Below are 27,379 nucleotides of genomic sequence, written 5' to 3'. Positions count from 1 at the left end.
TATTCCTTTAATTTAATTTATTCACTTTAGTTACCACCCAACTGAGCAGTATGGAGAATTAGAATGGTTGATAAGTCTGGCAAACAAACTCCACATCCAGATTCCCAAACAAAATTTGCAGAGAGTCCCAACCACATTATCCCATAAACTGGGAGAATGCCAGATTTTTAGGCTTTCTTGAATCCCATCAAGATAGGGGCCATATAATATCAGGGAGGACCATATCAGATAGCAGGTACCATGACCAGAAGGCATGCTTCTTGGGTGCTGGTAGATGACTGTTTAATAGGACTCAGAGAGCACTGACCTATTGGCTTGTACTGGATAGGCAAGCAGCATGAGACATTCCCTCTGATAATCAAATACTATGCCATAGAGAGTTTTATGAGTGATAATCAGGATCTTCAATTGCACCTGGTAGCACACTGAGCATACTGGTGGATTGGAAGGGCCTGAAAAAAATATCATTTGCCTGCAAGAAGGAACTGAGTGGGATCATAAAGTAGAGGAAATAATCGGAAATGAAGAAGTGAAATTGCTCTGGGAGTTTAAAATTCAAATTCAAGCTTACAGGAACCTGCTAAATCCCAGACTTCACAATTGTTAAGAAGAAAGACAAAAATAATAATCTGGATAGTGGATGTGACAGGGTGTGGAAGCAGCAAAGTAGAAGAGAAAGAAATAGAGAAGATAACAATATACAAGGACCTGCAAACAGAAATCGAATAATTGTAGCAAAAGAGAATAAAGTCAGCACCAATAAATAGGTGCCTTGGGTGCAATCCTAAAACAATTTTCCAAAACAACTGGACCATCATCTGAACACCATTGACCAAATCACCATTGGTCTATTGCAAAAGACAGCTAATAGCTTACATCCTGTGGAAGCTATTTTAACATCATCCGAACCTGCCTATGTCAAACCCTTGGGAAGGACTTGATAGGTGAATAAAAATTCCCAATAAGTTTTAACATCTGGCTAACCATACTGTTAACCACTGCAGCTTGTGAAGCAGGGGTATCACAAGGGCATACTGAAGCCTTACCATCCCGGTCTGCCCTATGGACATGTATCTTTCCAAAACCATATGCTAATCTGATAACCTTAACAGTGTATTTGTGTGGTCGTGTTTTATTTTAAAAAAAAAGTCACAGCACAACCTCATGCTATGTTACAGGTGTTTCTACTCAAAAACTTCTTCGTGACTGCATATCACTCCTGCATCCTCTTTGTGGGAACAATTGTGCTTTCTGATCTCTGAATGGGAACATTCCAGCAGGGTCTTCTCATGTCCTATGCACTGAACATCATCAAGTAAAATCGAAAGTGAATGTCCCTCCCCAAACTCTGCTTTCTTGGTGGCCCGGATTACAAAAGCATAACCCAACTGGCGACAAACTACTGCAGCTGCTTTAGAAGTCCACAAATCATCACACACAGTGCCCCACTCCCCATTGATGAAAATTTCAACCCTTCCTTGGTCTCTCCCTCTTGTGCTGCCATTCATGAGTCGGACTGCACCATTCTGTGGTTGTCGGGAAACACTGGAAGGCCTATTCTTCCTCCTTCGATATGGTCTCCTCCCAGGCCTTCCTCCTTTCCTGGGCTTTGAAGGTTTGGGTTTTGGTGCTATAGTAGTCATCTGCCATCCGTTCTGATTCCTAAGCAGAGTCAAGAGTTGTTCCATCCAGTCTGGAGTTGTGCCTTGTGAAGACTCTGTAGTTACTTTATCTGTAGTTACTTTACTCCTTGCTGGGGCTCTGGTTGTGGCTTTTATCTTAGGATTCTGTGATGGCATTTTCACTATCAGTTCTAGCAAAGAATAACACAGACAAATATTTTTAACATGTCCTCCAAACAATATTATCTGAACTGCTGATGGCAATAGGAGAAGCTGCTAACAGATTAAGGATTGCTGTCTTTCATAACCAGATGAAAAGCAAATGAAACTGGTCTGTAAATTATTTCCGATTGAGAGGGCTAGTTGGCTGGGGCGAAGAAAATGAGTGCTTTTACAGAGCAAGATTGACCCTATTTCTGCTGTCTTAATTATTAAAACTTGGGAGAGGCTGGATACTTGAACACAGAAGTGCCCTTCTGTCTCTTACCACAATGTCAATTCTGTTTTCAGTGCAATATGAAGGGGTATCCTGTTCTCTGGACTACCAAAAGTAGACCCTTTAAAGATTAAAAAAAAATCATGACAACAAACTGGAGTTGCCCATGGTAATAGACTGCCTATGCCAAGCTGGCTTTAATGAAACTCTCTTTCAATTTTTGTACTGCATGTCCAATCTACCTTGTAGTCAATCAGCTCATTTTCTAAAAAGCAAAAAGATTCACTTTTTTTAATTAATCAGAATATTAGCTTAATTTCCTTGCATCAGAGGTGGGTTCCTACTGGTTTGGACTGGTTCGGCTGAGTAGGTAGTAACTCAGTCGGCCACGCCCCCGAACTGGTTCTATCAGCATCACCGTAGGGGCCGCCATGTTGTTTTTTGCTTCTGCACATGCATAGAAGCATTTTTACATACTGCGCATATGCACATGCACCTGAAACGCATCCCTGAGCAGTAATCTGGAATCCACCCCTGCCTTGTATGAACAAATTGTTTAGCCCCAGAATTACCCAAGGTTAATACTCAATAATATTTATTTTTTTATATTTATTTTTTTATATTTATTTTTTATATTTATTTTTTATATTTATTTATTTATTTATTTATTATATTTTGGAGTACAAGACGCACCTTTTTTTCTCAAAAAAGAGGTTGAAAATCTGGGTGAGTCTTATACATCATTTTTTGCCTCCCGAAGCCCCGCCCTCTTCACCAAAATGGCCGTGCATAGCCTTATGAAGGCTTTCATAGAGCTCCTGGGGGCTGGGGAGGGCAGAAATGAGCAAAAAATGGGCCTTTTTTGACCCCTCACCCCCAGCAACACTCTATAAGCCTCCATAGGGTTATGCATGCAATTATTTTGTCAAAAAACAGGCCCGTTTTTGCAAAAAACAGGCTGCTTTTTGTTTGTTTTTGCCCCCCCCCAGGAGCACTCTCCACCCCCCCCCGCAAGGCTATTCATGCCTTTTATTTGAAAAAAAAGGCCATTTTTCGGAGGTTTGTAGAGTGCAAAAACTTTTTTTTGTCCATTTGGAAAGCTCTTTAACTGATGACAATTACATTGATCAAGTGCTGTGCCAGCAGAAACAAAGTCTTAAGGTTTGTCAGCGATTTCCTTCTCCAGCACATGGATAAATACACCTGGAAACATCTACCTACCTACCTACTCTCTCACTCTCCCTACCTACTTACTGTATTTCTCTCTCTCTCTCTCTCTCTCTCTCTCTCTCTCTTTCTCTCTCTCTCTCTCTCATCTATCTATCTATCTATCTATCTATCTATCTATCTATCTATCTATCTATCTATCATCTATCTATGTATCTATCTCTATTTCTCCCTTTCTCTATCTCTTTATCTACCTACCTACCTAACTACTCTCTCTGCCTACAGTACCTACCTACTGTATTTCTCTTTCTTTCTCTCCCTTCTATGCCTCTAGCTACCTACTGACTTTTTAAAAAAATTGCCTTTTCAAAACCTTGGTGCATCTTATACTCCAATGTGTCTTATACTCCAAAAAATACAGTATCTCCATTACTCACTTTCCTTTGAAGCAAATTTAATGGGCCTGCCTTTCACTTTTACTGGCAAAGGGTCAACATGGCATTTTCCAGGTGGTGCTCTCCTGATGAAAATGAGAGAAAAACATACAGAGTATCACAAACATAAATAACAGCAAAGAACTTACATAAATGGCCAAATAGTCATTTCTAATGGAAGAAATTCACTGTTAGAGGTATTGTGATAAGCAGTATTTGTTGCAGATTCAACAAAAGGTTGACAATTTCTTTATGATGAGAAAGACTCAAACTCAGTAAATAAGGCCAATTTTTTCTTCAAAACAGCATTTATATGTTTATAAGCAAAAATGTTCCAAGTCTTACCGTGATGTGTCAACTATTTTGTAAATGACTCCATTCGGAGCGGTGGCACTTGGTATTCTAGTTGACATGAAATAAAGTTCCCCTTTAGAAAACGACAACCAAAAAGACACAAATTGTTTATATTTATTCCTTTGGGTCCACTAGGCAAAGAAAGTATGACATCACAAAAAACTTCAGAAGCCAATCTTTAAGACAATGCATAGAGATTTCTAACACATTACTCACATCTTTCAATTAAAATCAAGTGGATGCATACCTGGACTTCAAATACACTGAGTTATCTGATGAAGTTCATGGATGGGAATCCACTAGGAAACCCCAGAGCTATGGATTAAACTGAAGAGTGCAAAGGAGGCAATGATATATCACTTCTATGTTGCTAACCAAAATAATTGCCCAATAAATATAAGAATCAGTCTCAGTTCCAAGAGAATGTGATCTCTATTGCTTTTGATATGATCATGCCAATGGATTTTCCTCAATCATCTATTCTCCCAAGAATAATACAGACCTACCATGTTTCCTCGAAAATAAGGCAGCATCTTATTTTCTTTTCACCCACAAAATATGGCTTGGGCTTTATTATGAGGGGAGGGTTTATTGTTTTGGGGTTGCTGAGTGGCTGTTCTCTTGAGAGTGGGCTCCCAAAGAGCTGGGCACAGCCTCATGGGCTCTGTCGCAGCAGCGCAACACAACAGCCATGAAGCGACCACGGTCACGAGCAGCCACCCGGCAAACCCCCTTTCCAGCCGGGCACAGCGCCATTCACTGACCTAGGGGTATCACCAAGCCGCTTGAGCGCCTGTTCACTGCCACCTGGCTCCCGTGTCTTGGCACCTTCAAAATGCCAGTGAGTGGCCTCTGCACGGCTGGAGAGGGGGGTTGCATGAGCGGCTGTTCCGCTCTTGCTCACGCGCCTGCCAGCCTCACAATGCCCTGGCCCAGCTCTCCCTGCAGAGCCAGGGCACCTCCGCTGCCGCTGCTACTGCCACCACCATCCCAGCATGGCTTTTTCGGCGGTTTCCAAACCAAGTCTTCCAGCAGTGGCTGCTCTGGGCATATACTTTATGGTTGTGGGCCAGTTGCTGGTAGAGCGTACAGCCATGGTCAGGATGGACAGGATGTCAATTCCACATTGTCCAGTCAAGTTTTAGTATGGTGAATGGAAAGGATAGGCAATGACAAAGCATCTGGAAGCTGAGCAGTTGGGGAGAATTAGTAACTAACAAAAGTAATCCTGCAAAAAGTCGGCCATTTAGCTGATATTCTAATATTCATTCTTTAAAAATTAAAAGAATTACATATACCTTGTTTTCCTCAAAATAAGGTCTGGTCTTATATTTTTGACCCCCCAAAAGATGCATTGGGGTTTATTTTCAGGGAAACACAGGTAACATGGGTAAGTCGAGAGACGGTGGGATGGATTTAATGGAGACAGGCCATTCCGACACGCAGTGGCACCAGCAGCAGACAGAGGTGCGTTGGAATCCCTTGCCTCCCTCCCACCCAGCTCTGCCTGCTGCCAGTGCCGCCTCACATTGGAATCACCTGCCTCCTCTCGTGCCTCTGCTTGGAGGGCCAGCTTGGTGGCATTGGGACTCACCTGTGCTGCGTGGGCTGTGGCTGATGCCATACACCGTCTGCCCCTGCATGCTCTCCGCCTCCTGTGCTCCCCCCCCAGCTGACGAAGATCTTCACTGGTGCTTATTTTGGGGATAGGGCTTATATTAGGAGCATGCTAAAAATCAGGCTAGGGGGTTATTTTTCTGGTTGGGTCTTATTTTTGAGGAAACTGTGTGTGTGTGTGTGTGTGTGTGTATTTGTATATCTAATCTTAAAAATATCTATATTTGCACAGAAAGCCAAAGGAATTAATTTGTTAGCAGGTTGGTTTTTTTTTGCCTATGTCATGCTTTCAAAATTTCAATTATTCCTATGCCCAAAAGTTGGAAACTCATGTTTTCTGTTGGTAATCTGAACTCTATAATTCTATGCTTTCCCACACTTGAGAATATTAGCAACATATTTAAAGTTATTACCTGCCTCATCTTCAGCAAAAGAGATGATGTATTGATAATAGTTATTGATAAGTCCAGGAAACATACATGTTTGGCCTGTTCCCATGCATATTTCATTGTACTCCCATTCCCCAGTTTTGTGATTCTCTTTCAAGGACATGAGACGCCTGAAAGATGAAAAAGGAAAAAAAACCACTAATTGATATGAAAGAAATCAAGGAGAACAGCTTTTAACTATCCTACTCCAATTCAGAGTAATATATAAAAGCTAATAGTTTACTGAGCAAAGAGAGAACAAAATCAATCCCTTAACCAGATTACTTTTCAACTGAGGTATGATTAACATCATTTATTTGCATATAGAACAAGGTAGAAATTATAGTATAGCTAAAGTTAGACTTTATAAGATTAAGAGTGTAATCAATATTTAATTATTCATCTTAGAAGGCTTAGCTTTCTAAGCATTAACCTTATTTGCACCTTAACTGTAAGTGCTAGAAACTGAATTTAAAAACATAAAAGGTTGGCAGTTGTTCACTTTAACAAGCACATCTGTTATACTATAGGACTTTTAAAATAGTTGCAGACAAATCCCATAGATATGTACCAATTCTTATTAAATACAGAGAATCCTCACTTACCAATCGTTTGAAGTTAAGACTGTGCTGAAAAAGGAGATTTATGTCTGGCCCTGGAAGTTGTGGCCATTGCCGCATCCCTGCAGTGTTGTGATGGTGATTTGAGCCATGGTGGTGTAGTGGTTAGAATGGAGTATGGCAGGCTAAATCACTGCTCATTCCATGAGTTCAGTTCTGAATGGCTCAAGGTTGACTTAGCCTTCCATCCTTCCGAGCTCAGAAAAATGAGAACTCAAGATTGTTTGGGGCAATATGCTAACATTATAAACTATCTAGAGAGGACCGTAAAACACTATGAAGCAGTATATAAGTCTAAGTGCTATTGCTATTTGAGCACTTGGTAATTAGCATGCATTTATGTACAATAGCTGTAGCCATCACATGATCAACATTTGCTATCATGAACCATGATTCGGCTAGGACTCTGACTTCATTTCTAACAATGGTGGTCCAGCTGTGTCTTTTGGATTGTCAGCCTCAGGAATTTTCAGCCATCATTCATCTGAAGAGGTTGAGCAATCACAGGCATTTCCTGGTTAGCTGGAGCAGTTGGATTATGAGATAAAATCCCCAAGCCCAAGTCTTAACACATGAGCAAAGCAATGCCATTCAATGAACCTCACCAGAAAATTAGGATAAATCCTGACTGCAGCCAGCTGCCTGCAGAAAGATTTGTAAAGATTATGTACCATATTTTACGTAGTATAAGACGCACCAGAGTATAAGACGCACCAAGTTTTTGAAGAGGAAAATTAAAAACAAGTTTTTGCACTCTGCAAACCTCCCAAAAACGGCCTGTTTGTTCCTCAAAAAAAGGCATGAATAGGCTTTAGGGGGTTTACAGAGTGTTCCGGGGAAGTGGGATGGGGGCAAAATGAGCAAAAACGGGCCCATTTTTCATTTACAAAAAGGGCATGGATAGCATTTAGGAAGCTTATGTAGTGCTCCTGGGGGCTGGGGGGTAAAATTGAGCAAAAATGGGCTGTTTTGTGCTCATTTCTGCCCTCCCCAGCTCCCAGGAGCTCTCTAAAAGCTTCCTACAGGCTGTGCACAGCCATTTTGGTGAAGGGGGCGGGGTTTCAGGAGGCTAAAAATGCTGTATTCGATGTATAAGATGCACCCAAATTTTCAACCTCTTTTTTGAGGGCAAAAGGTGCATCTTATACTCTGAAAAATACGGTAGCTGCTTTGCCTTCAATCTTCATTGGAAACAACTGTTTAGAATCCTTGTTTGTAATTCTTGTTCTTGTGTTTATTTCCTCTTGAACCCTTGACTATTGGACTGGCTGACTATTCAACTTGGCACTTTGACTTCTGGAATGGCTGCTTGAACTTCAAACTTATTCAACCAAGCTCTCCTTGCACAAACCTTGATTTACGATCTTGTCTACTGTTATCTGTATAACTCCTTAGCAATTATGTCTGTGTATGTCTGCAACCTGAGACAGAACATTTGAAACCTTCACAGCCTGTTTCTGACAAGCAAAGCCAATGGGAAACTGGCAAGAAGTCACAAGTTGCAGCCATTTGACATTGTGCTTAATGACCTGCAGTAAATTGCTTCATGACTGCATCTGAAACTCACATCATAAGTTGGTATGGTGACAAGATGTTTCACCTTACATCTACATCGCTTAGTGACAGAGTTGCCAATCCTAATTGTAATTGGTAAGTGAGGACTACTTGATTCAGGTATAATTGTTAAAGTTAACTATATATGAGACACAGGGCTATATAAATTATAAAAATCAACTAGATTCTGAATCCAATTATTAAATACTTCAAGCATATCAAAATATTGCTGTAGGTTTAACACTTATGATATCATAGAAATAGCATATAAAGCTTTTTAAAATGAACATCCAGTGTCTGAACAGTGACATTTTACTGAGATATTTTGTGGTACATGTTTATTAGTGGTTCATTAATAGTTCATCCAATTGTTAATATTTATACACATGTACATTCATATAGCAGAGACATAACATGATGGACATATAAACTACAGTAGAGCAGCGATAGATGGCATTCTACTAAATGCCAGGAAGAAGCTTATCAGAAAAGTTTAAAGCCATCTTAAATACTGTAACACAGGATGCCATCTAATTCATCATTTACCTAATAGCAGGCCTACTGTCACTTACCCACTCATAAAATCACCAAATATGTAGAGCCCATTTAAGTTTGGAGACTCACAACCTCGATAAACGTAACCTCCTGTAACTGATTTCCCCATTTTGTGGGGATAAGCATATATTGGAAGGACATCATCTGCAGAAGAGAAAAAAGGGAGTATCATACATACAGTATATCATGCAAAGGAACTATTTTTATAATCAAGTATTAACTTTTTATAGGTATCAGATATAAAAGAGAACAAAACAATAATGAAAATATTTCCACCCATACATTATTTACTTGTTAGTCAAACCCCATAATTACCTAAAGAAGAATTCAAGCAAAGTTTTTTGTCGTAACAGCTGAATCCTTCTCTTGCTCTCCAGCCATAATTTTTCCCTTTCTCCACAATGTCAATTTCTTCAAATTTATTCTGTCCTACATCACCACAGAAAAGCCTCCCTTTCCCTTCCTTTGTGTTGGGATCACCCCTATCAAAAGAACAACGCCACATATTCCTTGCCCCATAAGCATAGACTTCCGGTCGGGCTTTTGATTCATTGATGAAGGGATTGTCAGGAGGGATTTGATAGAGAGGCCCAACATCATTGTTATCCACGCTGATTCTGAGTACTTTGCCTAACAATGTTGACCTGTTGAACACAAATGAAGAACTAGTAACAGTACAAGAAAGAAAGGGTTTCAATCATTTATACAAAACATTTAAATTCTTCCTATCCTTCACTTCATAAAATTTTTCCCATTCTTGTTCAAGATTTGCAGAAGAAATGCTGTTAAAAAATATTGGGATGGAGGGGTTCTTATTGCTTAGTTGTATTATTTAAGTTGCATTTTCAATTGCTAGATAAATTAGGGATCGGCATTTTTGGTAACCAAGGGGCACACTTCACATTTTTTGAAGCAGCAACTTTGCAAACTATAGCATCTGATATTTGAACTGAGTCAGAAATGAACCACAGTAAGGGAGGGAGGAGCCACATCATGATGTTACAACGTGCAGTCTTGATACTCTGAGACCGCCGTTGACACTTTTGCTGCTGGGGGGTCCATTGAGACCTAAATCATCCCGTAGAGATGGTGATCAGGAAAAGAAAGCCTTACTGGTCTCAGGGATATTGCAAAATCCCCGATAGACTCAAGGGAAGTGCTTCAAGCCTGCGGTAAACAGGCAACCCCTAGGCTGATGAAATCGGGATGCTCCGGAAGGAAGAAAGTGAAAAGAGAAAGTGAATCTCGTGAGGTATTTTTTCTATTTTGCTAAAGACTGCTCAAAGAAATGTTACTTTAAAGCCAAATTAGATCCTTAAACAAAAGAATTGAGCAGCGAAAATAATCCTAATGGGATCGTTGTGGAAAGTTTTTTTCCCTTTGTCTTTCTAACTATTTTTTGTGGATTGAAATGTTCATAACATTCTTCATCTCTCCTCTTAAAGTGAACGGATTTATTTTTTCTTCTTCTGCCTCTTGTTGCTTTATTTTTTGACTTCTGGATTAAAACCTTCCTTTTTATTTTAACAATTCTTCCTACTACTTGTTATTAAACCACACTAAAAGAAATCTAAATAACTTTGTTTCCTACAGAAGGTGAAAATTAACTGCGACTCGGAGTTTTTTTTGAAACAACGTATCTCTCTTCTTACTTGACTTCACTAACTTTGCAGCTGAAGGGTTTGCAACTTGTTTACGGAAACTGATAAAGAACCAAGGGCACGAACGGTTTTCACAGGTGCCTCTGAGAATTACTTTGGCAGGGAAAGAAAGAAAGAAAGAAAGAAAGAAAGAAAGAAAGAAAGAAAGGGGGAACAGAACCCTTCCCCTTTGAAGAGTATAAAAGAACTTGTGTTCAAGTCAATTTAAAATAAAAGTAAGAGAGGCCTGGAAGACTAGAGTCGCAGTCATTATGTTTCTTTTTCTTTCTCTTTTCTGTTTTGGAAACATGGATCAATACTTAGATGAGGAAACCTTAAAATTCCAAAATATCTTGGCTGGAATTCAAAATCTATTGGAAGGATATGGGAGAATTGAGAAGAAGTTGGAAAGACTAGTCTTCCTCACAGCAAAAGATGATGGGGTTGGAGCCCCAAAAATTAAGGGGAGAATGAAGATATAGAAGATAAAGATAAGACAATAGATGAATTTATTAATGGAGCAAATGTGGGTGAAAATGGAGAGAAGGAAATATGGAAAAGGGAATTCAACAAATTGGAGCTCTACCCCAGATTCTAGGAAACAGAAGAGAAAAAAATGCTAATGATGATAGACATAAGAAGAGAAATTTTCTCAGAAGCAAGATTGACAAATAAAGACAAGTTAACTTTAGTAGCAACTGGTGGGCAAGGAGATTATCTGAGAGACCCTTCAAACAACAAAGTATGGAGAGAAGCCTATAAAAACCTTATAAAGGAGATAAAAAGAAGACTGATTCCACAATTGGCAAGAGAGATAAGACTGTTTTGTTACTGGAAAGATACAGGTTGACAATGAAATTGGTAATAAAAAATAGTTTTTTTTCTTTTTTTATTATTGGTGATTAATAAGTAGGAATTTTGTAACTCCTAGATTTTTTTAGATTGTTATTAAATGTTTACTTGCTAACAATTAACTATAAATAATAATAATGAAATGATAATGGATACAGTGTAATGATATATACATGTACTGACAATTTAGTAAAAGAAATTTGGATATAAATTGTAAATTGTGACTTGGGAAAAAGACCCTATAAATTTTATTAACAAATTTTCATGTAGATCTTTTTATAAAGGTGTAAGGTTTTTGGGGGGGGCTGATGAGAGGAGATGGGGCATAAATAGTAAATAATTTTTGGCCAATTATAATAACAACAAGGAAATTTTAATGGACATTGTTTAACAATATATACATGCTATGGTATTGGCTAAAGTAACTTGGATATAAATTTTAGTCAGAGAGTTGGAAAAAAGGGGGGGGGAAGGCTTAGAAACTTTATTAATTGACTTTTACTTAAAAGATGCTATAAAGGTGTAATGTTATTGGAGGATTTTTTGAAATAGCTAATGAATGCCATTATGTGGTTGTGTCTTTAAGAATGAATGATTTGAGGAAAAAACATGTTTAAATAATTGTAGTCAAATGAGAATTGTGGTACATTGATAGTAAGATATACAAAGATTTTTTTAAAGTGTATAATCTAATATGAACTATAAGTAATGACTGTGGAAGAAATGCACGAAAGTTATCTGTAACCAATCGACACGCTTTCTACAAGATGTAATGAAGGATGATTCTTTTTTTTGTGTTTTTGTTCAATTAAAATAAATAATAATAATAATAAAAAGAAATGAACCACAGGGAATAAATTCTTCTCACAAAACACAGTAAACACATTAATAAAGATATTCTTTATTTTCTAAGAGATGGAAGTTTAAATTGAATGATGCTTACTTCTCAGCACCTCCTAGCAATCTTATAATAAGGGCAAAGAAAAAGTACAAAACTGCCTTGGGGACAAACTTTTTGCCCTTTCTGCTCTTTTTCTTCCTCAGAAAAGATCTGAAATCATATCTCCTGCATTCAATATTGTGAGAAAGCAAAGAGGAAGAAAAAAACCTTTCAGAACTAAGGCAAGAGAATTTTTTTGTGGGTGTAAATGTGCGCCTTTAAGATAATATTGACTCTTGGTGACAGTCTGGACTAATCCCTGCAGTTTTTTTGGCCAAGGTTTTCAGAAGTGGTTTGCCATTGCCTCCTTCCTAGGACTGAGAGAAAATGCTGAAAGTCACCCAGCTGGAAGTGTGTGAAAGACTAAATTGGTAGTTAAGAGCTAAAAATTATCATTGGCCACTGACTGAATTATCCAAGTACTAGCAAAGCAAATGCAGTTTGGAGCATTAGCAAATTCAGTATTTGGATTTTAAATATATCATACCTTCAGTCAGGGGTATCAAACTCAAGGCCCAGGGGCCAGATCCATCCCATGGGATGCTTAGATTGGCTTATGAGGCCACCTTAGAAACGGCAAAGGACTGGTCTGCAGTACCTCTGCCAGAGAAAATGGAGCTTGGGCAGGCCACCTGTGACCCTCCCAAGTTCCATTTTAACTGGCAAAAGGTTGCAGGAGGCCATCACAGCAAAAAACAGAGTTTAGGAGTCTGTTTTCTCTGGCAGAGCGCTCGGGCCACCAAAGGCAACCCTGACACAAGTGATGTCGAGCTGGCCATGCCCACTCCAGCCCCCCTGAGGTCAAACACAACCCTGATTTGGCCCTCAATAAAATCGAGTTTGACACCACTGCCTTAGGCACAGTATGTTCTGAACTTCTTTTGGGAAACCTACAGCGTGAAATCTACTTGTGTGCTCATAAACCTGCTTCCATTTTTCCATGTGACAATAAGAACAGTGAAGTAACTCATTAGGCATTTCTTGACACTTGGAAAATCTCGGCTTTAAAAATAGTTAAAAATGTAGAAGCACCTAAGTACATCTGGTATTTGGAACTAAACCTTTTGGGAGAATGTGGAAGATGATTTGCTCAACTGTTATTGTGATTCTCAATACATGCAAAAATATTTGAATCATGCAATACTAGAGATTGTGACATTAAGGACACAGATCCATGGCCTTAATCCAAACTAAATTATTTGAACATAATTGATTTGAAATTGGCCAATACACTTTAGTTTGGATTTAAGTTAATTCCTATTAAAAATTATAGGACTTAGATGCACCCAATCTATTCTTGTCATCCTGGAGAATATCACTAAGAGCCAACACTGCCAACCAACCCTTGATATAACCATATATTTTTTTTGCAATATATATACCAAGCTCTAATCTAAGAAAGCAATAAAATATGTGCCAGCATTGTGCCTATTTTCAAATCTATAAACAGAAACAGTACAATGTATTTGTTCCCTCTTTTACAAAGTTTATGAATTTAAAATCCTACTTGTTTTGAGAGTTTCCATATGTCCCAAAAGGATCACCAGCCATTCCTCCATCTCCTGTGAAGATGTAAAGATAGCCATCATCTCCAAACAGTAGTTCTCCTCCATTGTGATTGGAAGCTGGCTCTTCTATCTCCAGAATTATCCTGGCAGTATAAAAGAAGAAAGCACAAATCTTATACAAGCAGTACAGTGAAACTACAACAAAATCAAGTTTTCAAAACTGCCCAACCTCCCGAGTTTAACTTAAATCAAGTATACTCATATTTGTACATTCTATTTTGAGCTTGGTGCAAATCAATCCAGTGTTGACTTTTTTTTATTTTACTAAAGACATAAACCAGACCACCTTGCAAATTCTTGCAAAAATAAAGTGGATGTAATAGGTTTTCTGAAATGGCTTTGTTAAACATATTTTTTTGGCTTATATGTGGCTACCAAATTATAAAGTCTCAAAGTGGCTTCTCATTAAAAACAAACATTCAGAATGTAGAAGGCATACTACTACTACTACTACTACTACTACTACTACTACTACTAATAATAATAATAATAATAATAATAATAACCCAACTCCGCCGTTGCCGGTCCCAAGCCCGGATGAGAAAGGAGGAAGGTTGGGGTCAGGTTGGCATCTGGTCCCGTAAAAAAAACCCCGCCAACCCATACAATATGGTGAAAAAAACAAATAAGAATTCCATACCGCATCGGTCGTCGCGCGGGTTAACAAGGGCCGCGGCGGATGTTGGGGTCCCTGGACATCCGTCGACAAGTGGGCTACAAGTGGACCAGCCAACAAAACGACAAAAATATAGTGCAGATGAAAACCGTGCCATAATGGCCTGTTACTACAACTCAGAGCCAGAAAAAAGAGGCTATTTAAAGAGAATGTATGAATTATGGAAACAACAATATCCACATTCAAATGTTAGTGAACAACGACTAGCAGATCAAAGGCGATTTATTATACGGAATAAAGTGTTTAGTGAAGTTGAACATGAGGAAATTCAGGCAAATTGCAAAACCCCAAAAACAATATCACAAGCGGAAATAACTGATATTCAAGACACAACTAAAGACATTATAGTAGAACTCCCAGAAGAAGCTCTCGGGGAGGAAATAATACCACCACCACTAGAACCAGTTATCACTGAACCAACTGATGAACTAACTCAAAAACAAAAAGAATTGAAGGATAAGATCATGGAGCATTTTCTGCTTAATGAGGAAAGGCAACGTTTACCATCACTAAAAACTGTGCCTAAGAAAATTTTGGCCCCTATCATGAAAATGGTTAATGCAGTGTTTTCAACAATTGAATCGGGATCCATCTTGGAAACAAACCAGTTAATGTACAGCGCAGCTGTAATAGTCACTAATGAACTAGGCATTAAAATTAAAGTACCTAGTCACACAACAGAAAAAGCATCAAAGCCAAAGTGGAAAATCCGTTTAGAACAAAAAATCAAAAAATTAAGGGCAGATGCTAGTAACTTAAAGAACATGCATGAGCAACGGCTTAAAAACAACAAAATCAGAGATCGGCTAATCAGGAGATATAGATTGGATACAAGAAACATCAATGAAGCTGTAGAGATTGTAAAACAGCAGATAACAGCAACAGCTAGAAAAATTGAAAGATATGAGGCACGAATCATCCAATATAAACAAAATCAGCAATTTCGATCAGACCAACGGCGTTTTTATCAAAGTCTTAATGTAAATGGTGACACCAAAAGTGAAAAACCAGAAAAACAGGCCACAGTTGAATTCTGGAAAGAATTGTGGGAAAATGCAAAGGACTACATCAAGGAAGCAAAGTGGATACATGACTTTGAGAAAAGCATTGGCAACAAACAAATGCAAGTATTAGAAATAACAACTGAGATGGTCAAAAATCGAGTTAAAAAGGTAAAGAATTGGACATCACCTGGAAAGGACCAATTACATGGTTTCTGGCTCAAATATCTGACCAGTTTACATGCAATATTGGCCAGGCAACTGAATGAAATTTTACAAAAGGGCCAAATTGATGAATGGTTGACAACTGGAAAAACATACTTGATTCAGAAAGATGCAACTAAGGGAACAACACCTGAAAACTACAGACCAATAACATGCTTGCCAACAACCTTCAAATTACTCACAGGCATTATTGCAGAGAACATGATGGATTATTTGGAAACAAACAACATCTTGCCAGTAGAGCAAAAAGGCAACAAAAGAAGGAGCAGGGGCACAAAAGATCAGCTTCTAATTGATAAAATGATATTAGAAAATTGTAAGAACAGAAAAACAAACTTGAATATGGTCTGGATTGATTACAAAAAGGCATTTGACTCACTGCCACATAGTTGGATCATAAAATGCTTAGAAACAACTGGCATTAGCAAAAATATTACATCCTTTACTGAAAAGGCGATGAAACAATGGAGAACTGAGTTGGCAGTAGGTAATGAGACCTACGGAATAGTTAATATCAAGCGAGGAATTTTCCAGGGTGATTCACTTTCACCTCTTCTCTTCATCATCGCAATGATCCCACTATCAGTAATCTTAAAAAAAATGAAATTAGGCTTCCAAACAGCCAAAGAAGCTGAAAAAATTTCACATTTACTATATATGGATGATTTGAAACTCTATGGAAAGTCAGAAATAGAAATCCAATCATTGACAAACACAGTCCGAGTATTCAGCACCGATATTTCAATGCAGTTTGGCATGGAAAAATGCGCCACTGTATCCATAAAAAGGGGCAAAATCACTGCATGTGAGGGAATTGAAATGCCCAATGGCCAATTAATTAAATGCAAAGAAAATGAAGCCTACAAATACTTAGGCATTCTGCAGTTGGATAACATCAAGCATGGAGAAGTAAAAACTATTGTCAGGCGAGAGTATACCAACAGAGTTAGGAAAATTTTGAAATCTAAATTGAATGGTGGAAATACAATCAAGGCCATAAATACCTGGGCAATACCAGTTATAAGATACACAGCTGGTATAGTTAACTGGACACAAGCTGATTTGGACCTTTTGGACCGAAAAACCAGGAAACTAATGACAATGCACTACAGTTTACATCCACGTGGTGATACTGATAGACTATATCTGCCCCGAAAATCAGGTGGCAGAGGATTATTACAAGTGAAGCAAACAGTTGAAGAAGAAAAACATGCACTGGCTGATTATTTAAAAGAAAATCAAGAACATCTATTAATCGAAGTAAAGAACAAAAATCTACTGAAGGCCCAACAGACGAAACAAGAATACAGAAAAGATGTGATAAAATCAAGAATGGAGAGTTGGCAGAACAAAGCACTGCATGGCCAATTTCTGGAAAAAATAAAAGATAAAGTGGACAGTGAACAAACTTGGTTATGGTTAACAACAGGTACATTAAAGAAAGAAACAGAGTCACTAATCCTGGCTGCGCAAGAACAAGCTATCCGCACAAATGCCATTAAGGCCAAAATAGAAAAATCCTCTGATGATGCCAAATGCAGACTTTGCAAAGAAGCTGATGAAACTGTTGATCACATACTCAGCTGCTGTAAAAAAATCGCGCAGACTGATTATAAATTGCGGCACAATTCAGTAGCACAGATGATCCATTGGAATTTGTGCAAAAATTATAATATCAAAACAGCAAAAAACTGGTGGGAACATCAGCCTGAAAAAGTCACCGAAAATCAGATAGTCAAGATCTTGTGGGATTTCCGTATACAAACCGACAAAATACTGGCGCATAATACACCAGACATCACACTGGTTGAGAAAAATAAGGTCACAATCATAGACATCGCAATACCAGGTGATAGCAGGGTCGCCGAGAAGGAACATGAAAAAATCGCAAGATACCAGGACTTAAAAATTGAAATTCAACGACTATGGCACAAACCAGCAGTGGTAATTCCAGTGGTAATTGGCACACTGGGTGCTATTCCAAAAGCACTGGAATTACATTTAAAACAGTTAAAAATTGACAAAATCACCATCAGTCAAATGCAAAAAGCCGCACTGCTTGGATCTGCACGCATATTACGAAAATACGTTACGACGTCCTAGGCCCCTGGGTGGGGCCCGACTAGTAACCAATGCCAAATCCGGCGAAACAACTGGCCGCTGTGATACAATTGTATAATAACCCTAACTCATCACATACTCAGCTGCTGTAAAAAAATCGCGCAGACTGATTATAAATTGCGGCACAATTCAGTAGCACAAATGATCCATTGGAATTTGTGCAAAAATTATAATATTAAAACAGCAACAAACTGGTGGGAACATCAGCCTGAAAAAGTCACCGAAAATCAGATGGTCAAGATCTTGTGGGATTTCCGTATACAAACCGACAAAATACTGGCGCATAATACACCAGACATCACACTGGTTGAGAAAAATAAGGTCACAATCATAGACATCGCAATACCAGGTGATAGCAGGGTCGCCGAGAAGGAACATGAAAAAATCGCAAGATACCAGGACTTAAAAATCGAAATTCAACGACTATGGCACAACCCAGCAGTGGTAATTCCAGTGGTAATTGGCACACTGGGTGCTATTCCAAAAGCACTGGAATTACATTTAAAACAGTTAAAAGTTGACAAAATCACCATCAGTCAAATGCAAAAAGCTGCACTGCTTGGATCTGCACGCATATTACGAAAATACGTTACGACGTCCTAGGCTCCTGGGTGGGGCCCGACTAGTAACCAATGCCAAATCCGGCGAAACAACTGGCCGCTGTGATACAATTGTACAATAATAATAAAACAGACAAAACAAGAATATAGAAAAGATGTGATAAAATCAAGAATGGAGAGTTGGCAGAACAAAGCACTGCATGGTCAATTTCTGGAAAAAATAAAAGATAAAGTGGACAGGGAACAAACTTGGTTATGGTTAACAACAGGTACATTAAAGAAAGAAACAGAGTCACTACTCCTGGCTGCGCAAGAACAAGCTATCTGCACAAATGCCATTAAGGCCAAAATCGAAAAATCCTCTGATGATGCCAAATGCAGACTTTGCAAAGAAGCTGACGAAACTGTTGATCACATACTCAGCTGCTGTAAAAAAATCGCGCAGACTGATTATAAATTGCGGCACAATTCAGTAGCACAAATGATCCATTGGAATTTGTGCAAAAATTATAATATTAAAACAGCAACAAACTGGTGGGAACATCAGCCTGAAAAAGTCACCGAAAATCAGATGGTCAAGATCTTGTGGGATTTCCGTATACAAACCGACAAAATACTGGCGCATAATACACCAGACATCACACTGGTTGAGAAAAATAAGGTCACAATCATAGACATCGCAATACCAGGTGATAGCAGGGTCGCCGAGAAGGAACATGAAAAAATCACAAGATACCAGGACTTAAAAATTGAAATTCAACGACTATGGCACAAACCAGCAGTGGTAATTCCAGTGGTAATTGGCACACTGGGTGCTATTCCAAAAGCACTGGAATTACATTTAAAACAGTTAAAAATTGACAAAATCACCATCAGTCAAATGCAAAAAGCCGCACTGCTTGGATCTGCACGCATATTACGAAAATACGTTACGACGTCCTAGGCCCCTGGGTGGGGCCCGACTAGTAACCAATGCCAAATCCAGCGAAACAACTGGCCGCTGTGATACAATTGTACAATAATAATAATAATATAGGGAAGTTCATTAAAAAACACTTCAATATCACATGGATAATAAAACACCTTGTCTGGTGGCCTGCTCTTCAATGCCTTTCAAAAGCAGATTATGGAAGAGTTCAAATAGGTTCTGGCGAAGATATATAATTTTCACTAAGAAGATTTAAAAATTGTGATAGGAAATGCTATATATTCCACATGTACCAAGTAATATTTTAGAGAACAATGAAACACTTCAGACTTTATACTAAATACCTACCTACCTACCAACCATTTGCATATAGTTAATTAGAAGTAATTCTGATTGGAATCAATGTCACTTACTTCTGAAGAGACATATAGGATTACACTTAATTTTAATGCCTGTTTCCCCCCCTCTCCGGTTCAAGCATTCTCTAAGACTATATGCTCAATCCTAGAAACATGAACATAAACTGCACAGCATCTGTTCTACACAGTCACTATTTGCCATGTGGATATACAGACAACATGGATTGAAATGTTCTATTGAAGTGTACTATACAATCCTGGATTAGTTGCTTGGAATTTTTGCTATGAAGAAAGCAAGTTGATACTTGTCCATATGGCTAACTTGGGGCAGTAAATTGGTTGATGGGCCTTCTGACAAACAAAAATATTGGATTGTTCCAGGTTATGTAAAGAGTGTAATCTCCCTTCAGCAATGGCTTAAGAAGTGCCACTTATTTCTGTCAGTCAATATAGTTATAATACAGTTCTTGTTGCCAAGGAATAGCTAGCTGGACCAGAACAATACTGAGAGAATTTATGGAAGTCAATACAGTAATACTTTTGGGGTAACTTCAAAGGATAATATAATAATTCAATCTGGAGTAGTACTTCAGTTATTGCTCCATCTCAGCATTTTTTGAACCTGTATCATTTTATAATGAATTAGACTACTGGTCTATCTAATCACTACTGTATTATCTATTCTGACTATCATAATTCTTGATGGTTCATGCAAACAATTAGTAATATCAGCATGGGAAGTATTTACTAGACTCTGTTGTGTCTTTCTCTGTGTGAAACAGAGCATTTTACTTATTCAACATTTTGTTGCCTCTGGCACAAATAATAATAATTATTTATTATTATTTATTTGGCTTGTATGCCGCCCTATTCCCGGAAGACTCAGGGCGGCTAACAATAATAAGGGAAGGGGATACAAAATAGAAATAGAAAACAACAATTTAAAATACAACAACAGTCGTAACCTCGGATGGGGCTGGATAATTCAACAGCCCCAGGCCTGCCGGAACAGCCAGGTCTTAGTTGCTTTGTGGAAGGCATAATCTGGATCTGCCTTCCATAAATATGTGACTTTCAGAAAACCTGGACCTCATTTCCCTTAAGCACCGAAACTACATGTTGTAATAAAGTTACTTGCGGAAATCTTCTGGACTACTACCCTGTTTTCCTGAAAATAAGCCCTCCTGGATAATAAGCCCTCCCTGAAAATATTGCAACACAGCAGCAGCCATGAGGTGATTACGCTCGCTACCTCCTGCATCTCAAAAATAATAAGACCTCCCCAAATATAAGGCCAAGTGCTTATTTCAGGGGTCAAAAGAAAATAAAGCCCTGACTAATTTTCAGGAAAACATGGTAGCAAATGTGATTCAGCAGGGAAAGGATCTTTAGTGCTTTAATAAGAAGCAAATAAATAAAATTTTCATGAGGGAATTTTTTTTACATTTCCCAATATTTATCTTATTGCCTAAGATTGTACTATGATAATGACTGGCTAATACATATTCTTCAATAAATGATATCATAATACTCTACTTAGATTAGAGATAAAATGAATTCCAAAAGTCACCTAAGAAACATATTTATTCTTGATACTTGAGATGTAGCACAGATAATTAGTATACATACGCACTGGACTGCAACATGCAAATATTAAATTTAGGCAGTATTGCCAATCCTTAGAAGTACTGTACATATTTGCCGTTAAATGTCTTAAATACATTGTACATGTAAAGGGGCATACCTTTCAGAACTATGGTCCACTGAATTCATGTCACCAGGAGAAATTCTGAACTCACTGATTCGGATTCTCTCTTCATACTGAACTTCAATTGAATAGTAGACATATACCTTACCATTAAATTTGAATTTAGGATGGAAGGCAATGCCTAGGAATCCTCTCTCATCCCCTTCCCATGGTGAGGTAAGTACAGCTTCGCTGATGTTCAAAAATGGTTTTTCAAGCCGTGACAGATCAGGAAGGTAGGTCCAGACTAAACCAATTTGTTCGGCAATGAAGAAGCGGTGAGTTCCATCACTTGCGTGTACCATAGCAACAGGATTCCTAAGCCCATTGGCAATTTCAACTAAGCATAACTGCAGACAACCTTCTTTATCTGCAGTCACTAACCCAAGGTCTTGATTAAGACGCTCATTACTTAAGAGGTGAGGAAAACAGTAGTCTGTGTCATCCAAGGACAAATAACGACAAAACTTAACCCTGTTATTTTCCAGGGCCAGTAACTCTTTATCAGGAGTTAAGTAACGAAACATTGATCTACAATCTTGCCATACTTGTATGCAGTAATCTTGGCATAGTCCAGGAACAGTTCTCTCTGGAGTAGAAGGGTCTTCAGCATCATACAGATGAGCAGCATAGGGAGAACACTCCTAAATATAAAAGAGGATTTCGCATCAGTTGTTTTGGCTGCCCCATATGTTTCAGTAATAGAGCTGCCTTTGTTTTAAATAAAATAGGTGAATGGAAGGTGTTTCTCAATACAGACCTAAACCTGCAGTAGGAAAATGGGAAATATTCATTCAATAGTATTGAAATAAAATGATGTGACTCTGGCTGTTAAACTTAAGTACTGTATGTGGGCCCGTAATATAATGAAGCACCTTTGCTCCTTGGAGCCTCAGAAGGATAGTTGCCCATTTAAGTCTGTTATAGTGCAGCCATTTAGTAAGATTAAATTCAGTCTATTTAGAAACTGGGCCAATCAGAAACCTGCCATATTATGGTATTTATCTTTAGATAATTGTACCTGCAAAGGGCAGCATAGCCATTACTTAAGTGTTGAAAGATTTAATAATGCAAGAGAATTAAAACGTTAAAAATTGTAGCACTGTACAGACAACAAATATTTTATAATATTTTGGAAAGTTTCAGAATAAATATCAAAAATACCCATGAAAAAGATTGTGGAGGACTGAAAAAGAAATAATAAACTGTTGATTTCTAATATTTTCAGGTTACTGCAAAATAGCACATGCCTGGAATAGACTGCACCTTAAATTTCCGCTCTATATCTGCAAAAATGAATAAGTTACTCTGTTTGTTCACTGCAGTTAGATTTGAATGTTGATATTCAAAATGAACGCCTGTTGGCCATCTGTCTAGCCACATTGAGATAAAGCAGTAGTAACAAGATAGTTGGGAAAAACTTGAGTAGTTACTTTACCCTATCCAAAACTTCAGTAGAATGTTTCTGTGCAATCTGATAATCCAATACATTTCTACAGCTTGTTCTAATACAGAGTTACATAAAGCCAGGGATAATAGCTGCCTAGAAAAGCTTAGGAGGTGGAGCAAGTGGTTAAGAGTGCAGTACTACAGGCTACTTCAGCTGACTGCTAGCTTCAGTTCAGCAGTTCAAATCTTACTGGCTCAATGTTGACTCAGCCTTCCATCCTTCCGAGATGGGTAAAATGAGGAACACAGATTGTTGTGAGCAATATGCTGATTCTGTAAACTGCTTAAAGAGGGCTGTAAAAGCACTATGAAGTGGTATATAACTCTAAGTCCTATTGTTATTGCTAGGATTAACCTCTTATTGTTCTCTTGTTCAATGGACAACTCTGCAAGTAATGTTGAAAAAGTGGTTTGGTTACTGCATGCTGTATCCTCATAAAATTTTCCTGTAACCACAAGACAATGTCCAAGAACTGTAAAAACACTATGAAGCGGTATATAAGTCTAAGTGCTATATGTGGGCTGCAAAGAACCAGACTACCAGTAGATGGCAGCAAAATGATACTTGAAACTATTTTTTTTTTTTGCTTACATTACAACAACTTAGTGGTTGTTTACATTTTTGCAGCCCAAATATGGCAGCTCTAATTTTAGGGCCTATTTGCAAAGAGAAAACAACAAATCCTTGCCCCCACAAAAAAAAAGAACTAGAAACATTTACTATAAATATGGAAGAGGAGAATTTGGGTTTTTGGTTTGCACACAATACTGAGTCCCATTTTTGTATTTTTGTTACAAATTAAAAACCTCTAAGAGTTCAAATGCGTCTTCTGAAATATCTTTGCTTATGATAACCAAGTGAAGAATCACATCTGGTTTACTATAACTTCATCTTTGTAGTCACACTGTTGGCTGAAGTAAGTATACAGCTGGGCTAGTTGAGGACAAGAAGCAAAAAAAGAATCCAACCCATCTGATTTCACTTAAAGCAGTAAAGTTTCTTTGACTCAATGACCTCACTGGCACTAGGACCAGGAAAAGTTTTTTACTGACAAAATTTTAGGTTGATTAGTGAATAAACGATCAAACAACTGTGATTGTACAAATTCCATTTTTCTTACCCTTAAGAAATAAATGAAAACAGCTGGAAAAGAAGAATTTGCATTGTTAAAGGGTGACTTGTTTATCTATTATGTATAATCATATATGTCTTAAAAAACTGGTATAATTTTCTCTTAGTGGAAAACTACTGCTTTCAGTTCTCCTTTAGAAATGCTTTCTAAGCAAACTATAACTGTCACTGCTGCTACCAACATTTTAACTATATTGGTCTGTAGTATATAGACCAATTGAGCCTAGGATATCTTTTTCAGGTTGCCTCCTTAAGATGTTTTCATCTTTAAAGACTTGGTGCTACAGTATTTTAATTTTAAGGCTTCCTAAAGCTAAGTATTTTCTGAGTGGGTGCTCCTCCGAACCTGAAGACAGAAACACGGGGAATGATATCAACCTAGTTTATAAAGTGATGCTTAAAAATTTGTGAACCCTTTTGAATTTTCAATATTTCTGCATATATATGATCTGAACCATGATTTGTTCTCCAACAAGTTCTAAAATTAGAGAAAGAGAACAGAGTTAAACAAATGAATCAAAAACATACTTGTTCATACTTAATTATTGAGCAAAATTCTTCAAAGCTAGATATTTGCTCTCTATAGGCAGGTCTGAACGAGCATGCTTATGTGATTCATCTCAAACCATTTCTCTCTAAAAAAAAAACATTGCAATTAATAGAAATATTGAATTACAAACTTGGGGTGGGAAGCCAGGAAATATGCTGCATGGTTCTAGGCCCTTTTCAATCTTGCATTTAAAAGGGATAAGGCATAACCAATCATATAATATAGCTAATATGAGACAAAGCTGCCAATAGCATTTGAATGGAAATAGTTCTCAGCAAATTCAGAAAAGTGTAGGACAGTGAAACTCAAGAAAATATTTAATTTCTTGTTTTACTTAATGTTGGAAAATCACATTGCCAAAAGGGCAATAGTAGGAGGCATAGTAAATCACCAGGTGTAGTAATCTTGCAGAAATAGGAAGCACACAGCACATTCATTCAGACCTGTCCAAAACACCTGGTGCTGGAGGAAAGCTCATGGCTTAAGAAAAGACAAAATGATTTTACTAATCTATGACATAGATAAAAAGGCATCTACATGACCTTGGTCCAGAAACTTTCACAAACAATGTGTACACATATTATGAGGAAGACCTTAAAGGTGTCCCTAGTATTTGCATCTGGGATGATTAGAGGATTGGCTTCAATGTGTATAGTGGAAATCAAGTGACACAAGCACATATTGCATCCAGTTTTGGTCGCCATTTGGTCGCCATGATGTAAAAAAAATGTTGAGACTCTAGAAAGAATGCAAAGAGCAACCAAGATGATTAGGGGACTCGAGGATAGAACATATAAAGAACAGTTGCGGGAACTGGAACTGGATGTGTCTAGTCTTATGAAAAGAAGGACTAGGGGAGACATGACAGCAGTGTTCCGATATCTCAGAGGCTGCCACAAAGAAGAGGAAGTCAAACTATTCTCCAAAGCACCTGAGGGTAGAAAAAGAAGCAATGGGTGGAAACTAATCAAGGAGAGAAGCAGCTTAGAACTGAGGAGAAATTTCCTGACAGTTAGAACAATTAATCAAAGGAACAATTTGCCTCCAGAAGTTGTAAATGCTCCAACACTGTAAGTTTTTAAGAAGAGATTGGATAAACATTTGTCTGAAGTTGTGTAGGGTTATCCTGCCTAAGCAGGGGGTTGGACTAGAAGACCTCCAAGGTCCCTTCCAGCTCTGTTATTCTATTCTATTCTATTCTAATTAGAATGAAAAAAACACAAAAAAAAACAAAAATTGTTCTCTGCCCCTTTCCATGCCTGAGCAACGGGTTGGACCAGAAGAACTCCAAAGTCCCTTCCAACTGTTATTCTATTTTATATGAGGCAGTAAATTAGTAAACACCATAGTGCCCAAAAGTATCATGGTGTTCTTGAATATCCATTTTGATTCTTAACAAATCCTTTTCCCATTTAACTTTTTAAAAATTTCTTTAAATTAAAAATAGATAACTAAGAAGCTGGCAGAAAAAAAGAGGAACTATAAATCAGAAAATAGTGAATTGATATCGCATAATGTCTTGCCTAAGTAGAGAAAGGGGGTATTTCTGTCTGAGGGTCTTTGTACCTGATGAACTATATTCAAATGAAGGACACCCTTTAATGTTCCTTTAACAGCAGGAGAGAGTCTAGATCTAGAACATTAACTGTCTTACACAAGGTGCCCTCCTTAATCTGTCTACTCCAGTATTCTGATTGACAGCAAAGGTCTTTTTCACACTTTCTATTTCAAGCAGTCTTCAAATAAATGCTTTCAAGATAGTTTGCAGGACAACGCTCGCTCCTTTTGCTACCGAGGAAGCCAGGGAACTGAAGTCCAAAAATCCCAAGGACAGCAGCCCCAAAGTTTCAACTCTGCCTGACACTGAAGTTGGAAGAGATCTCCTGCAGGTAGATAGACCAAATTATGGGTTCTACCGACAAAGTGAGATGGACACACAGGCAGTCTTGCCTGTGGACAAGGATCAGCGCCAGCTCCATCAAAAGTGGCTGGGGGAAAAAAAAAGAGAGATGGATGGATACAACGGTGGTGGTACGGTGGGAGGAGGAGATCTGGCCCGCGCCCGCCCTCCGCTCACCTGGCACAGGAGGCTCTGCAGGTGGCTGGCGCAAGCGGTGTAGGTGGCCTGGCCAAAATGCTCGCTGATGCGATAGTAACGTTCCAACAGGGCAGCATCCCGCCCCGCGTCGCAGCAGCCGAAGTTTGAGTATTGCACGCAGAAAGTGAGCGGGCGAGGAGGCTTGAAAGGCGGTTTGAAATCCAGGCACTGTGGGTGGCTCGATGCCAGCTCTGTGAACAGGGCCAGCAAGGCTACCAGAGCCCAGGATCGGCGGCCAGGGCCCCTCGCCATGCTTCCTCGGGCTAGGGTAGATGCAGTCCAGCGGTGCAGCTGCGAGGAAGAACGAGGGAGCGGGACTTCCCAGGCGCCGTCCTGAGCATGATTCTCTCCAGCTCAGGCTTCGGCCCGCCGCCTTCAGAAGGCGCCCCGCTCCCCTCGGCAGATCCCGTCGGGCCTTTTATATCCCGCAGCCTGTTTAGAGATGGCTTTATGGGCGCTGGAATGGAAGCGCCTTTTCGGAAACGGCGGGTGGGGCCCTTCGCGAAAAGAAGGGAGACACATACAGAGAGAGAGAGAAAGACGCGCTCAATGAAGTCAAGCGAGAGCCCCGCAGATTCTCCACCGGGTCGCGATTTTCCTCACGGCCTTTCCAGTGAAGTGGTGACTTTCTCCCAACGGACAAGCGAAGCTTAGATTCCCCTTTCCCGCCCCGCCCTCAGCTTCCCAAAGCGCATCAGTTCCAAAAGAGGGGAAGGAAAGTGGAGGCGCCGCCTTCCTCCAGCGCG

The 27,379-nt window shown here is 38.8% G+C and overlaps 1 protein-coding gene across 1 annotated transcript; it reads right to left on the bottom strand.

Annotated features, from left to right (window-relative positions):
• Positions 1-27,317, bottom strand: HHIPL1 (HHIP like 1). The gene is made up of 9 exons (XM_032234128.1): positions 26,613-27,317; positions 21,402-22,048; positions 13,727-13,870; positions 9,103-9,431; positions 8,805-8,931; positions 6,044-6,189; positions 4,005-4,086; positions 3,663-3,745; positions 1-1,813 (listed from the first exon to the last, which is right to left on the bottom strand). Exons 1-9 carry the CDS (start codon positions 26,883-26,885, stop codon positions 1,185-1,187), a joined length of 2,460 nt encoding a protein of 819 aa, XP_032090019.1. The 5' UTR covers positions 26,886-27,317; the 3' UTR covers positions 1-1,184.
• Positions 27,318-27,379: the final 62 nt, after the last annotated feature.

The sequence above is a fragment of the Thamnophis elegans genome, chromosome 1, assembly GCF_009769535.1.
Source record: "Thamnophis elegans isolate rThaEle1 chromosome 1, rThaEle1.pri, whole genome shotgun sequence".
Classification (NCBI taxonomy): domain Eukaryota; kingdom Metazoa; phylum Chordata; class Lepidosauria; order Squamata; family Colubridae; genus Thamnophis; species Thamnophis elegans.
Note: the sequence above shows the minus strand (reverse complement) of the source record. Positions and strands in the feature narration are given on the sequence as shown.